The sequence below is a fragment of the Zalophus californianus genome, chromosome 11, assembly GCF_009762305.2.
Source record: "Zalophus californianus isolate mZalCal1 chromosome 11, mZalCal1.pri.v2, whole genome shotgun sequence".
Classification (NCBI taxonomy): domain Eukaryota; kingdom Metazoa; phylum Chordata; class Mammalia; order Carnivora; family Otariidae; genus Zalophus; species Zalophus californianus.
This window is the reverse complement of record NC_045605.1, coordinates 65,142,429-65,158,769: the sequence shown is the minus strand read 5'-3', so window position 1 is coordinate 65,158,769 and position 16,341 is coordinate 65,142,429. Positions and strand designations below refer to the sequence as shown.

The window sequence follows — 16,341 nt, the reverse complement described above, 5'->3', positions numbered from 1 at the left end:
CAGGCTGGAATTTCGCCCCGGATGACCTCGCTCCGTTTGCCGGGGCCTCCGCAGGGACAGCCAGGGTCAGCCCAGGCAGGAAACAGGCCCCTGTTTGTTGGCTGCTCCCCCTCCCTCGTCACCCACTCTCATCCCCGCCGCCGGCCCCCAGCCAAGCCTGTCCACAGAGGACAGAGGGGAGAGGGCCGCCCCTTCCTAGGCTCTTACAGGAACAGGGCCCCGGCTCTGTGCGTGCTGGGGGCAGCGGGGAGGGGTGAGTCATGACCAGAATGCCTCAAGCCACCCAGTAGGGCACTCCCCAGGCCCCCCAAAAGGAAACCTCAGGGCCCGAGGAGGAAGGGGGCTCCCCCACCTTCTCCCCTCATGGACTTCCAGGCAGGCCTGCATTGCAGGCCTGTGGTACATGCCGGGGGGGGGGGGGGGGGGGGGGGCTGGGAGAGCCTCGCAGTCGGGACACCTGGGTTTTGTCCCCCATCCGTCACTGCCTGCCCTTGGGCAGTTCCCTCTCTCAACCCCGTTTTCTTCATCTGTAAAGTAGGGGGGGGTGGAACGCCACCTTTTGGGGCTGTTGAAGACACAGTGGGGCGGCTCCGGTAGGCTCGGCGTCCGTTTCCTCAGCCCTTGGCGGACACGGCCGCCACCCGCGGGCGCTCCCACCCGCCCCGAGCGGACCGACCCTGCCGCGGGCGGGACGAGGGCCGGCGGGGCGACCCGGACGGCCGGGAGCGTGGCCGCGGCGCACGCCCGCCACCTGGCGGCCCCCAGCGGCGTCGCCCACGCCAGCGGCCCGCGACCCGGGCTCCGCCTCGCCGTGCGCCGGGCCACAGGCTCCTTCCCCCAAAGGCGTCAACAGCTCACTGCCCCTGAGTCTGCGCCGCTTCAGGACCTGCCGGGAAGGCCTGGATAAGGGGGATCCTCCCTTACGGGGGCGGGCATGTCCCTCCTTACAGCCGAAAGTAGGCCTGAGACCCCCCGCAACCCCTGTCCGCTGTCCCTGGAGGGTGGGGTTAGAGCGGTAGTCTTCGCTCTGCGTACCTCCTTTGTCTCCATTTTCCACATTGGGTAGGTATTACTTTGTGATGAGAAAAAAACCACAAACGTTATTTTTAAAAAGATTTTATTTGAGGGGGGTGGGGGGTTGCAGAGGGAAAGGGAGAGAGAGAGAATCCCAAGAGAATGCTGCACCCAGCTTGGAGCCGGATGCAGGGCTCTGACCCACCACCCTGAGATCATGATCTGAGCCGAAATCAAGAGTCGGTTGCTTAACTGACTGAGCCACCCAAGCGCCCCCAAAAATCAGGGAGAGAGGGGGCCCAATTAGCTTGTCCATCAGGGAATTTGGGAAGGCTTTCTAGTATCTCTATTAGGAGAAATGGAGACTAGGACTTGAGACCCTAGGATTGATGGTCCATCCTTCACATAAGCTGGCATTAACTCTCTTTAGAAGAAAGGCAAGAAAAAGTAGCCCCAGCCTCAGGACAGGGTGGGGTAAATGCTCTAAACGGACCAGAAATTCTGTAGAATAGAGTTGCTGGCAGGTCAGTCACTGTTGTCTCCTGTGAGCTCTGATCAGGCCCAGGGGACTATAACCAGGACATATTTGAGGACAAATATGGGGCATTAAAAAGTCAGCCTCTACTAAGGACTTACTAGGTGTCAATATAGCCATGAGGAGGCTCCCCTGCCATTAAGGAGCCTTGGGCTTGGGCGCCTGGGTGGCTCAGTCAGTTAAGTGTCTGCCTTCGGCTCAGGTCCTGATCCCAGGGTCCTGGGATCGAGCCCTGCATAGGGCTCCCTGCTCCGCAGGGAGTCTGCTTCTCCCTCTCTTTCTGTGATCTCTCTCGATCTCACTCTAATAAATAAATAAAATCTTTAAAAAAAAAAAAAAAAGGAGGCTTGGGCTCACCTCTGAGAAAGTTCACCAGGGCTGGAGTGCAGTGGGGAGCCTCGCCCCACAGAAGTGGCAGCGGGAGCAGCAGCTGGAGGAGGCCCTGGGAGGAGAGTGGAGAACCGCTCTGGCTTCCAGGGGATCCCAGAGGGGAAAGCAGAGGCCAGGGGTCATGGAGCTCCTGGGAGGTGGCAGTCCCAGGCCCTTGAGATCCACTTCAGAGCCTGGCCGCGCCACTGTGACTGGGAAGTGGGAGTCTCGCTTCCACCGTAGGACCACCACTATGCAAACATTTGCCAAGTACCTGCCTTTGCGGGACACCTGCCTATGGAAATGCAAAGAGAGCACTCTCCAGTAGCTTTGCATGACCACCTACCTCAGTCACCTGCAGAATTTTCTCAGAACTTGCCAGTTCAACAGCAACATCTCTATTATGTGTCCTGGCCCAGCCAAGATGGAAAACCCCTTCACCACCGGACTTTCCAAAGAAAACGCGCGAGGATGAAACATGGCAGGTGGGGGTTGGAGGGAGAGTTCATCTCTGCCCTGTGGAGAAACCTGAACAGGTTGATATTCCCTCACCAGTGATGGATAGATAACATCATGTGCCTCCAGGTGTGACACCCTCAGAAGGACACATGAACTGTGCAGGACCCCTCTGAGAATACAGAATCTTAACTCAGGGTGACACAGTAAGTTAGAACCATGAGAACCCAGGTCTGTGTCACTCTGAAGTCCGGCCTCCTTTCCAACTCTCTAACCTGCGGGTTGTCGGTCAGAGCGGAGTACCGGCCGAGGCGAAGAGGCAGGGTAGCACGGGACAGGAAATGAGGAGTTCGGATGGGGAGGAAGAGTCAGCTCCTAGCCGGGGCTGAATGGAATGGGGGCTGCCTGCAACCTCCCCACTGCTCACGCCTTGCTGGCTCTCAACCAGGCCCTGTAGACCACTGCTGAGGAGGTGGACACAAGCAGAGGGGAGGGCCTGCTTCCTGTGGGTACACAACCCTAAGAAATACGTGGTGGGGACGAAAGAGGAATCTGAGGCTAGCTCTCGTTGGAATTTAGTGTCTGCCACAGCTTAGCCATGGCGCAGGGCCAAAGACTCAGCAACCTCAGGCCAGCAGAAGCGGAGCGCAGGACTGCAGCGGTCACGGCCCTCCCTCCATAGCAAGATGAAGCACGGACATGCAACTGGCTGAATGATGGGGACAGAAACACATCAAGATGAGCATGTTTGATGTCCAAATGTAAAGGGGAGGCAGGGGGTGTAATGAACCGCATCCTAGAAGAGGCATTCCAGTATGGACTTGGCTCATCCGCTTCCAGGTCCTTCTCTGCAAAGTGAGGGAGTTGGGACCCACTGTGAACAGTACAAATCTTGTGTCAGGCTGATAACATTTTACTTATAGAAGAACAACTATGCACTTCCAGCATCCCAGAAGGTTCACTTATGCTCTTGTGCAATCAACAACCACCCCTCCTACCCCAAGGTCACTCTACTTCTGACTTGGAAATCGGCACATTAGCTTTGCTGGTTCTGGAAATTACTATAATCACAGAATATTCTCTGGTTCCTTTGCTCAACACGATGTCTGTGAAATTCATTCATACTGTTGCATCTCTCAGTGATGTGTTATTTCTAATTACAATGTAGTGTCCTTTGTCTGAATACACCCTGCTGGTGGGCATTGGGTGGTTTCGGTTTGGGGCCGTCCTAAGCAAAGCTGCTGTGAACAACCCTCCCTGTAGGGTCTTGGTGGGGACACGTGCCTCAGTTCTCCTGGGGGTAGAACCACTGGGTACATGTTGTTTTTAGCTCTAGTGGATATTACCAAACAGCTCCCCCAGCGCTGAAACGTGACTTTTATGGGTCTCAAAAGGAGTATAAATAAACAAGGAAACAGAGGGGAAGAGAAAGAAACACACTGCTTAAACGATTCCCAAGACTGATCCTTTCAATAAATTTTGAGCACCTACCGTGAACTGGGGAAGGCTGGGCAGCGCCTCTTCCCCACGGCACGCGGCCTTGGGTTAGCCTGATCCTGGCTCCGCGGGGCTGCTGCGCCTGGCTGGCACCTGGCGGAGGCTCTGAGAGGCTTTGCCAAGCAGAACAGGTGCCGGTACAAGGCACAGCACGGCTGGGCAGTGCCTCCGAACACTCATTCCTTACCAGCTGCTGGGTGCTTCCGACAGACCCTGCCTCTCGAGGAAAGAAAATCAAGCTCATGGCAACTTTCATATTTCACACCTCAGCAACCTGCATCACACAAAGACTTTAAAACATACCCAAAGCAATTCCCTCCGGATATGTGTGAAAAAGGCAAACTGGCAGTTTCTGAAGCCCGCAGCCCACACCAACTCTGCCAGCCCACAGAGCAGGCGGCCTCTCTCCCTCCCCTTTCTGCCAAGGGGACTCCTTAAGGAAAACCCTGATTCACTGTGTTCTGGGTACTAGAACTTGCCTTTCTGTAGAGCAGGTTGTCCCAACCTTGGCACTACCGACACCTCAGGCCAGATGACTCTTGGTTAGAGGGGACTGTCCCATGAATTGTAGGACATTCGGCAGCATCTCTGGCCTCTACCCACTAGATGTCAGTAACCGCTCCCAGTTGTGACAACCAAAAATGTCTCCATACATTGCCAAATGTCCCTGGGGGGAGAGGATGGGGGGGCGGGGGGCAGCAAAATTGTCCCCTGCTGAGAACCACTACAGTAGAGAAGGATGTTTAAGAAAACACCTTCCTCTAGAAGGGAAAGATCAGCTTTCCAAGACACAATCAAGCTGGCCTGAGTGAGTGGGCCGGCTTAGTCCACAGGAGGCATTTTAATCTTGGCAACCATGTGAGACCAAAACCAAAAACCACACTGTTTACTCTGGTAAAACTGAAAGAAAAACTGAAAAGTATAAAAAGAAAATTCAGGAAAGCAGAGGTTAAGAGGATTGGGAGGTAAGAGCAACAGTGAGGGAGAAATCATTTTTGTAAGTTCCCGTTTGTGAGCACACACATCTGCCATGGTTTCCCAGGAGTGACTCAAACACCAAACACGAAGCCGTAGCTAACCTCATGACAGCACTCGTTTGGGGGTCCAAGCTCCAAACTCAGTGTTTTCAGGAAGTATCCCTAAACTCAAGTCCATCTCATTATATGAAAATACACACACATACACAAAACCTTACCCTACTGTTCTATTAAATCAGACAGTTTAAAATGCATGCCATTCTGGTATTTTTATTTTCTTACGGAGTCCATTTTACTAAAAACAAAACAAAAAAACAAAAAAACCAAACATACAAAACATTTTTAATGTATCTTAGAAAATTAGCAAAAAATTAAGAAAGTTCAGGATATTACATTGTACAATACTTAGGTAAGAATGTCTGAAAATTATAAATATTTGTTCCTTCTCAACACAGGACATCATAAAAATACATTTTTAAAACTCTTCATGTATAATTCCTATAAATGATCATTCCCTATTAATATTTAGGAAAAGGCCTGATTATGACAAGCATTCACACACTCCAGAAATTTTCTGTACAGTAACTACAAAAGTAAAAGCAAGGGGGTCTGGTGGCACGATGACCCTCGCAACCATTTTAAATATTAGAAAGAATTCCATTAGTATCAAATTATCATTCCAAATGGGATTTACTTAGTTCATCTCTGTGCTGTGTTTGATTTCTAAGGATCTATCTTAGCCAAAGCACCGTGGACAAAGGTGTTTGCTTCCTTGAGCAGGTGCCGCCGGAGCCAGGACTTGGATCAGCGGCAGTGCACTGGGCACAAACCTCTGCACGACCGCACCCGCGGACCGCTGCCCGCAAGCCACGAGTGGGGGCAAGGGCCACACACTGCCAGGGACGGCTCTGCAGGAGAAGGGGTCGCAAGCACCCCTCCCCGGCCACCAGCACGCCCAGGCCGGCAGACCGGCAGGCTAGTTTAGAAGCCTGCGCTCGGAGAAAGGCACATGCTGCCTGCCTCAGGCAAGGAAGGAGCGCCGTCCCCGGGGCCCCGACCCCATCCCTCCGGGGACGCACACGCGGCAGCTGACGGCACCCCCCCCCCTCCCCCGCACGGCGTGTCCGTGTGCGGCCTGCTTCCCACTAGGCCCTGAGGGAGCTAAAGGGAATTTTCAGAAGCTGAAGTTTTCAAAGAAAGAGTAAATAAAGAGCTTGATAGTGTCGACTTTTTTTTTTTCAGGTAAGCCCTTATTTTCAGGCAGAGAAATAAGAAGTCTTCCTCAGTACGTTGACCTGCTAGGAGGCACAGAGGAAGAAGGTTAGAAGCAGCAAAGCCAGTTCCTGTAGCATCGAGCTTTCCAGACACACGCCAACACGCACCGACGGCCCTGCCGCCCGTCACTCCCTTCACTCCCTCACTCGGTGCTCTTCTTTCCCTTCCAGCTCTTCTCCCTCTCTTCCAGTTCCGCCTGGGTGAAAGCCGCGGGGCCCCAGTTCGTGATCAGGTGAGGGTTTTTGGAACCTAAGGGACAAACACACATTAAATACAAGAAGTACCATATCCTTTGGTTAACATAAGCGTTTCCCCACAGATAAAACAGTAACTTTCTCCTTTATTTCTCCTCTGATGAATATCCGTCAATGTCATACCAGCCAAAAAAACCGGAAGGCTTATGCAAAGGGAATTAAGGGCGCCTTCTTATCTATTACAGAGAGAGTTATTCAAGAGAAATTGACCCTAAACAGCTTGGTTTCTATATATTTGGGCTAACGAAGATTTTTAGCACAATTCGAACACACAAATAAAACAAAAATAAGTTGGAAAAATATCTGATTACTTCAAGGAGCATGTTACCTGGCTCTATCAATCGAATTAATCCTTCATGCTGGGCCACTTTGTCCTTCCAGCTCTTGGTCTTACTAGTTGCCATCTCCAGCTTCTTCTTAACATCCTGGAACAGAAGCAGATTTTGGACTATGCAAACACAATGGGAGTTTAAGAACCAAATAAAAATGATTAGGTGCTTACTCTATGCTTGTGGGTTATCCCAAGAAATCCTCCCAGCCACCCCCGTTTTTACAAATGTGGAAACCAGATGTGCAGAGCTTGAGTAACCTGCCCGAGGTCAGCCAGAGGACCGACTCGCACTGCTCCGCACGAATGTGTGAGATCCTGGTGCGCATCACGGTGCATCACCCCTCGGCTCCAAATGCCCCCCCCTGCCGCCTGGCATGTGACTGAGAGGAACTCTCCTCGCCTGCTGGCACCACCTAAGCTTCGTCAGTAGAGGGCACTGAAGGGACACTGGAGGAAGGGGCTTTGCTTCCAGGTCCCACTGGACCCTGCTCAGTGGCTGAGAACCGGCCGCTCTTCTCAGCAGCTTCTGCGGGGGGGGGGGGGGGGGGGGGGGGGGGGGGGGCAGGTGCTCATCCCGGTGCCCAGAGGACAGCCTCCCAGTCATAGCTCTTCTGGCGTCCAGGGGGCCAGGGCCATGCCCTCTCCAAGGAGGCCAGGATCACAGCCATGGGCAGAAGGGGCAAGGGGCAAGGGGGACCCTCTCCCAGCTGTGTTCCCTCTCTGCGAGCCCTGCCTCAGTCTCCGAGGCACGGGCTGCTTCCTGCCCCAGCCGTTGCTGCAGCCTAATAGTCTTCTTTACTGCGTAGCAGGTAATCCCCTCGTTATGGCTCATAACTGCCTCTATCAGACTGCCCCCGTTCCAGTTACCGTGCCTCTGGACTGGACTGACCTGGTGCACCTCAGCACCTAGTCCAGTCAGTTAACAGAGAGCGTTATATGAGTGGCTTGTTTTTAAAGCCTGACTGATGCGCATGCAGGCCCTATGTGGTCACCTCGTACTGCTCCAGCGCCTGTTTCCGCTCACGCCCCAGCCGCTCCAGCTGCTCCATGGCCTCCTGAAGCGCCCGTTCCTTCGCGCTGCGCTCGCTCTCCAACCCCTGCTTCTCCGCCTCGCTCGCCTGAATGGCCTGCTGCTGCTCCAGGTGCCACTTCTCCAGGTCAGCCCTCTTGGAAGACTCTTCCTCTAGCAACCTGCGACACAGGCAGCCCAGGATCAAACCTGCCTGGGCTCCCCACCGCAGCAGAGGCGGGGGCCCCTGAGGTCATCTCATCCACCCCCCTCATTTCGCAAGGAAGAAACGAGGAGCCACAGAGGCCCATATTCACAAAGCTGGTTAAGGCGACCCACATGTCCTGTCCAGCTCCTCTCTGTTGCACCCTTTGTTGAAAACAAATTAAAATAAAAACAACATTTATGAGAGGTTTAACATGCACACAAACTAACTGTATTTAGCCAAGAGCTAAATGTATTTCCCCAATCAATCCTCACAATAAACTTAAGTGCTATCAACATTCATAGTTCAACGATGAAGAAAGGCACAAAAGCTAAGTGACCTATACCAGGTCATTCACTTGGCAGGTGGGAGGGCCAAGTTTGGAAACTTGCCTGGTTGCTAGGACATTAAAACATTTCTCATCTAGTACAAACCTATTACCAAGGACAAAGCTAACAAACTAGTGAAGGCGAGGGAAGAAGGAGCCAACAGAAGGCAGAATAAATCAGATACCACTTATTGAACAATTACTACATGTTAGATCCTTGATTTCATGACTGCTAACCCATCAATTCTGCAAGGTATTATCATCCCTCCAGGTGAAGCAATAAAAACCAGAATGTTTATAAGTATGTTTACAGGCAGTAGTGGATTTTCACCAAGGTTTGTGTGACTCCAAAAAGTCATCTCTGAGTAACAGGCTACCTGTCTAAGAATATCCAGGTACGGAGGCATTTAAATAAACTCACGTACAGCCCAAACCTGTATCCAAAGTACAGATGGTGCAGTTAGATGCCGGCCCGGGGCCCGACACACCCCCAGTGGCCCGGCCACCAGCACGCTCTTCCAAAGCCAACGACAGAAGGAACAAAGCAAGCAACGGACCAGACGGCCTCATGTCACCACCCGCAGCCGCCCCCACTACAAGAACTCCCTCTATGACACCCTGCAGGGTGGTTATCCGACTGTTCTCAAACCCTCTGGGGGATGGGCCGCCCACTGCTTCACAAATCAGGTGAGTTTATTTATGGGCAGCCTCATCTGTAGAAAGTTCTTCCTCAACTAGGAAGAGCTCTCCCACCCACTACCCCTCGTTCTACACAGGACCATCCACTTCCTCCTTAGATGGCTCCTGGAGTGTGAGAACCACAGCTGAACACAACACTGCAAATGTGGTGTGACCAGTGTTTAGCCACTCACTCAGTGTGTATATATGATGCACCCTCTGTGTGCTTTTCTAGGCACTGATGACACAACACTGAACGAGACTGGAAAGGTCTGTTTCCTCATCCTAGTGGTAAGAGTATGGAAGGGAAATGGACATTTGCGGTGTTCAGCCTGCCCGGTCTGAATCCCCTTCATGTGTCCAAGGAATCTGCCACAATAGGTGTCTGGATGGGAAGCAGGGCCCATCTCCCACTACATAAGCCACAGGCCAGACCCCTGCCCTCCTGCCCTTTGGCGGCCAGGGCACAGTGGAAGCCTGAGCTGGGCTTGGCTAAGCAGATGCACAAGGAAGGAACTAGCTCTGAAATTCTGACTCTGAAGCAACCAACACAAACGAGCAGAGAGAGTGGAGGATTTATCTTGCTGGGGGTGGCAACATCCAGTGCTGAGTGACAGCAGAAGCCATGGTGACTACCAACACATGGTGCCAATGCTGACCTCAGTGGCATCCTCAGGGGACTCTCCCCACGGCCTGGTTCGTGCTGTGGTTGGGCTGCTCAGCCTTGGTTCACGCCTGTGTTCAGGCCTGGCAACCTGCCTGCTCTAACATGGATGGAAGGCCTGTCTAGAGCCCCAGAAGCCAGGGTCCTCCAGGGTCCTAGATTGAGAATAAACAAGTTGGCCAGCCAAGCCTCCAGGGTCTCTCCAATCTGGCAGACACTCTTCCCTCTTCACCAGAACGTTAGTCATTCCTAGAAACGACATTAGCCCAAGCTAAGCACATAAAGGCAAGGGATACAAACGGATCTGGCACCTGGCCTGAAGCTTCCGCACGGTCTCCTCATCTTGCCGGGCCTGTCTCTCATCCTCAAGGGCCTCCTGCAGCTTTAGGTACATGTCTTCCAGCTCCCGGACTCGCTGCAAATACTGCTCCAGTTCAGAGGACTTCTGGGCAACCTGTTCTTCCATCTGCTGTCTGATCTGATGGTGTAAAAGGGTCATGTTAAACTCCGGCTGACTTCACCCTCAGGGAAAGTCTCCCACTGCTCTGCCATCCTGAACAATGGCCGCAGCCCAGCAGGGTGGGCAGGGCCCCGTCCCGCGCTCCCAGAACTGATGGAGGAAGGACAGCACTGCCCGCAGAGTCCACGGACACAAACTACAACCCTCATGCTGTATTCCTGCCCTGGGAGCGCTCCGTCCCTTCCACTCCACACTTAAAGATTCAACTCAAGAAAATACTGTTTCCCTGAATAATTTCTCTTTAAATTCCTTTCTGTTATAAAAGCCACAACCTCTTTACCCACAGTCTTCTCTAAAAGGAATGACCCTCTGCCCAGTCAGAACAGCCAGGGGGTTAAAACAAAGGGTAAAGGAATGACCAACCCGCAGCCAGCGATGCCGCCTCTTACCTGGCTGCCTCCTCGCCCCTCTTCTCCCTCCCTGGGGCATATCCAGCCCGGGGGGCCTCAAGCACCCAAGTTAGCACCCTAACAAGTATATGGGTTCTCCTTTCTATATTAAACAGTTTTGAATCTCTGCCTTAAAAACTGAAAGACAAGGACATCTAAATGTAATAGCACACACATTAGCATATGTGTCTGCGGTTTATAAAATATTCTCACTGCTCACTTCATCCTCTTAAGAGTCATGAGAGATCACATGACAACGCCTCCAATGTAAAGAGAAAACTCATGCTCAAAAGCAGGAGCAGAGAGGAAAGAACCCAGATCTTCTGGCTGTGAGTGCAGCGCTCCTTCCCCCGACGTCTGCCTGCCTGTGTTCTTTTCTCTCCTAACACGAACTTGTCAGTTTCGACTCCCAGCAACCAAAAGTTACTAAAAAATGTCACGAGCATCTGTTTAATAGGCAATGGGCTCAGTACTCTGCCACACATTACAACTCCGCATAAGACCTGTGTTCCAATGAACTAGCTAACCACCTACAGCAACCTGGCTCTTGGGTGTCTTGGGGGATGGGAACCTCTAAGATGAATCAGAGCTCCTAAGAGGAGAAGACCAGAATTCACATGTTCTCATGACCTCAGAACCTCCCACTGTGCTCATTACAGAAGAGAAATGTCATGGAACCCATGCTCACTTTTTCCACAGCTATTTATTTTCCAAGCCAGGACTCTTTGAGAAGGAAAAGGAATGCTGTTAATAATTATAACAGGATGGCAAGGACTATCCCAGCAAACCAAGACATACAGTCACTCTAACCACAGTACTTATCACCCCATTCCATGAATTTCTATTCTGGGGTCCTGAAAGCAAGGTTTACGTCTTTTACCTTTATATCCTTGGCATAGTACCTGGCACAGAGAAGGTGTTCAATGAACCCATACTGAATGAAGAAACACAGAACTTCCCTGAGCCCACTGCAAGTCAGAAGCAGAGCCCAGCTGAGAAGATGGCCTCATTCCAGCCTCCCAGGCCTTGGCCCCTTCCCCTTCACCCAGACTGGCTCTGTGAGCGAATGCAGCAGCGTTCCCAGGTTCCCAGCTGTGTGGCACTCACAAGCTTCTCTCGCTCCAACTCTGTGCTGAACCTGGCCTGTAGTTCCACTTGAGTCTGAAGACGTTTCTTTTCTTCTTCTGCTGCGCGAGATGCTGCTTCTTCCAGTTTCTACCCAATCAAAACCCCACCCATAGAAAAGCAGTAAATATTAAGAGTGAATATCATTTCACACATTATTCCTTAAAACTTTTACCAGAGCTTGACTTATCAGAGGTGGCAATGAGGAACTCCATGGACCCATTCCCCCAGCAAAACACCCATAACTAGTGAAAATAATTTCCAAAAAACCCCCCAAAACAACCATTTAAAGTCCCTGGAAATTATCCTAAGAGCATACAGCAAATGGAGAACATTTATCCAAGAAAAATCTACCAAATCTTAGTAAGAACAGTGAGTTTATGGCATAATAAAACCTTTAAAACATAAATAAATAAAATCTTTAAAAAAAAAAGAGAACAAAATAATTCCCTGCAGCATTGCCTATTTAATCAAAAGATTAAAAACAAACCAAATGTTCATCAAGAGCAGACTGGCATTGTTTCTTTTTCTAATTTTTATTGCTATGTTAATCACCGTACATTACATCATTAGTTTTTGATGTAGTGTTCCATGATTCATTATTTGTTTCTTTGTTTTTAAGATTTTTATTTATTTATTTGAGAGAGAGAGAGAGAGCCTATGAGAGAGACAGCACAAGCAGGGGCAGAGGGAGAAGCACGCTCCCCACTGAGCAGGGAGCCTAATGCAGGTCTCAATCCCAGGACCCTGGGATCATGACCTGAGCTGAAGGCAGACGCTTAACTGAGTAAGCCTCCCAGGTGCTCCTGGAATTGTTCTCTTAATATCTCTTTCTGATAGTCCATTATTAGTGTATAGAAACAACAGATTTTTGCATATTGATCTTTTATCCTGTAATTTTACTGAATTTGTTTATTAGTTCTAACAGTTTTCTCTCTATATAATATCATGTCATCTGCAAATAGTGACAATTTTACTTCTTACCTTCCAATTTGGATGTCTTTTCTTTCTTTTTCTTGCCTAATTGCTCTGGCTAGGACTTCAAACACTATGTTGAATAAAAGTGGTGAGAGTAGGCATCTTTGTCTTATTCCTGATCTTAGAGAAAAAGCTTTCAATTTTCCACCACTGAGTATGTTAGCTATGGGCTTTGCATGACATTTATTACGGTGAGATAGAGTCTCTCCATACCTGCTTTGTTGAGAGTTTTTAAATCAAAGTCAAATTTTGTCAAACGTTTTTCTACCAACTATTGAGATGATCATTTAATTCTTATCCTTCATTTTTACAATGTGGTTGTATCATACTGATTTGTAGATAAACACAATTTAAAATGTGAAATATGGTATCAAAAGCATAACATGTTGGGGAGGGGAAAAGACAAATGTTGAGCTTTAGAATGGGATCAAACTTAAGTTATCAACTTAAAATTGTGTTACATGTATAAGTTGTTATATGTAAACTTCATGGTAATCACAAAGCAAAAACCTATTTTAAATATGCAAAAGAGAAAGAGAAAGAAATAAAAGCATAGCACTAAAGAAAGTCATCAAACCTTAGAGGAGGAAAGAGAAGAAAGGAACAGAAGAAATACAAAAACAGCCAGAAAACATTTAACAAAATGGCAACAAGTACATACCCAATATTAACTTTAAATGTAAATGGACTAAACTCTCCAATCAAAAGACAGAGTAGCTGAGGGCGCCTGGGGGGCTCAGTCGTTAAGCGTCTGCCTTCAGCCCAGGTCATGATCCCAGGGTCCTGGGATCGAGTCCCGCATCGGGCTCCCTGCTCCGCGGGAAGCCTGCTTCTCCCTCTCCCACTCCCCCTGCTTGTGTTCCTGCTCTCGCTATCTCTCTGTCAAATAAATAAATAAAATCTTTAAAAAAAAAAAAAAAGAGTAGCTGAATAGATTTTTTTTTAAAAGACCCCAATCCACTGAATTGTATACTTTAAAATGGTAATTTTATGCTATGTGAATTACATCAATAAAATTTTTTTAAAATTTCTCATTATTAAAAAAAAAAGACCTGTCTATATGCTGCCTACAAGAGACTCAGTTAAATATAAGGACACACACAGACTGAAAGTGAAGGGATGGAAAAAGATATTCAATGCAAATGTAAATTAAAGAAAGCTAGAATACCTATACTTATATCAAACAGACTTTAAAACAAAGCCTGTAATAAGAGGGAAAGATGGGTGTTTTATAATGATAAAGGGGTCAATCCAACAAGAAGATATAGCATTTATAACATTTAAATATCCAGCATAGGAGCATCTAAATATATAAAGCAATTAACAGACCTACAGGGAGAAATATTCAGCAATACAATAATAGCAGGGGACTTTAATAGCCCACTTACATCAATGGATATATCATCCAGACAGAAAATCAATACGGAAACATGGTCCTTAAACAACACATTAGACCAGATGGGCTCAATGATGTATATAAAAATTTCCATCCAAAAGCAAAAGAATACATATTCTTCTCAAGTACACAAGGAACATTTTCCAGGAAGATCACATGTTGGGCCACAAAACAAGTCTTAATAAATTTATGAGGACTGAAATCGTTATCAAGCATCTTTTCAACCACAATCATATGAAACTAGCAACTCCACAAAGAAAACCAGAAAATTCACAATTTGTGGAGACTAAACAACATGCTGCTGAGCAACCAATAGGTCAAAAGACAAATAAAAAATACTCTGAGACAAACAAAAGTGGAAATATAACGTACCAAAATTTGCAGGATGCAGCCAAAGCAGTTCTAAGACTGAAGTTCTTAGCTATAAATGCCTACCTCAAGAAACAAAAGTCTCAGGGGCACCTGGGTGGCACAGTTGGTTAAGCATCCAACTCTTGGTTTTGGCTCAGGTCACGATCTCAGGGTCATGGCATCAAGCCCTGCATCATGCTCTGTGCTCAGCAGACAGTCTGCTTGGGATTCTCATTCCCCCCTCCTGCTCTCCCTACCCCCTGCTCAGACTCGCTCTCTCTCAAATAAATCTTTAAAAAAAAGGAAAGAAAGAAATTAAGAAAGAAACAAAAGTCTCAAATGACCTAACTTTATACTCAAGGAAAGAAAATGAAGAAAATGAAGCCCAAAGTTAGTAGAAGGAAGGAGGTAACAAAGATTGGAGCAGAAGTAAATAAAAGAGACCAAAAGACGAGAGAAGATCAATGAAACCAAACTCGTTCTTAGAAAAGATAAACAAATTGACAAGCCTTTAGTTAGACTCACCAAGGAAAAAAGAGGACTCAAATAATAAATGAAAGAGATGTTACAAAGGATACCACAAAAACAAAGGATCATAAGAGACTATTATGAACAATTACACACCAACAAAGCAGACAACCTAGAAGAAATTTATAGATTCCTAAAAACATACAACCAATTTGATTACTAGGAGATTCAATCAGTAATCAAAAAACTCCCAACAAAAAAAAGTCCAGGACCAGACAGCTTCACTAGTGAATTCTACCACACATTCAAAGAAGAATTAATATTTGTTCTTCTCAAACTTTAAAAAAAAAAAAAAAAAAACAGAAGAGGAGGGAATTCCTCCAAACTCATTTTATGAGGCCAGTGTTACCCTTATACCAAAACCAGACACAAGAAAAGAAAAATAGGGGCTAGCATCCCTGATGAACACAGATGCAAAAATCCTCAATAAAATATTAGCAAACCAAATTCAACAATACATTAAAAGGATCATACACCATGATCAAGTGGGATTTATTCTTTTATATAATTTAAATTTTTGAACCATATGATTATATTACCTATACAAAAGATTAGATTTTTTTTTAAAGAAACCAAAGTAGAAATAAAAGTTATTTGGGAGAGGAGGGGGATGAATAGGTAGAGCACAGAGGATTTTTAAGGAAGTGAAAATAAGCCTGAATGATACTCTAATGGTAAATACATGTCATTATACATTTGTCCAAACCCATAGAAAGCAAAACACCAAGCATGAACCTTAGGTAAACTATGGACTTTGGGTGCTATGAGTGTCAGTGTAGATTCATCAATTTTAACAAGTGTACCACTCTGGAAGGGGATGCTGATACCAAGAGAGACTGCGTGTGTTGACACTGAGGTATATGGGAAATCTCCGCATCTTCCTTTTAATTTTATTGTGAACTTAAAAGTGCTCTACAAAAATAAACTCTTTTTTCAAAAAAAAAATGTGGGTAATCCCTTTAAAGATATGTATTAATTTACAAAAACTACAGATTTCTTGTTCCTTCTTCCAAATTAAATGAGGCCAATCAAGTCTTACAAAACCCACAAATGTTATCGAATTCCAGGTGATTAAAAGATTCATCTAAGCAGTTTTTTTCTAAATATGCTTTAATGAAAAATTAGGATGAATTTTACTTAACAAGAAAAAGAAAATTAAAGATTATTAAGGGATCTATAATAATGTCTCAACACTTGTCAAATCCCAAATCAGTTGCTTAACTAAAACTAGATAGGAGGAAAGCTGTCTAGTTTGGCCTAGGCCTTGTCAGCTCTGACCATACATTCACATAAAGCAGAACAGGCCATCTACATGCTCATGGGAGGCAGAGTTTAAAAGAGTCTAAAGGTTCAAAAAGATGCCAGATGGATGAATCTCAAATGCATGATGCTAAGTCAAAGAACCCAGTCTTGAAAACTTACATACTGTGCAATTCCATTTATATGACAATTGGGAAAGGCA

General features: G+C 47.4%; 1 protein-coding gene across 3 annotated transcripts in view; it reads right to left on the bottom strand.

Annotated features, from left to right (window-relative positions):
- Nucleotides 1-6,073: 6,073 nt before the first annotated feature.
- SWAP70 (switching B cell complex subunit SWAP70) overlaps nt 6,074-16,341 on the bottom strand; it is a 75,804-nt gene continuing 65,536 nt past the window's right edge. For all 3 annotated transcript variants that reach the window (XM_027579965.2, XM_027579967.2, XM_027579968.2), the window contains 5 exons: nt 11,609-11,716; nt 9,904-10,070; nt 7,701-7,899; nt 6,706-6,802; nt 6,074-6,372 (listed from right to left, as the gene is read on the bottom strand). In XM_027579965.2, the coding sequence (XP_027435766.1) occupies nt 6,266-6,372; nt 6,706-6,802; nt 7,701-7,899; nt 9,904-10,070; nt 11,609-11,716 (678 nt within the window). In that variant the 3' untranslated portion in view covers nt 6,074-6,265. The remainder of the gene's footprint in view (nt 6,373-6,705; nt 6,803-7,700; nt 7,900-9,903; nt 10,071-11,608; nt 11,717-16,341) is intronic.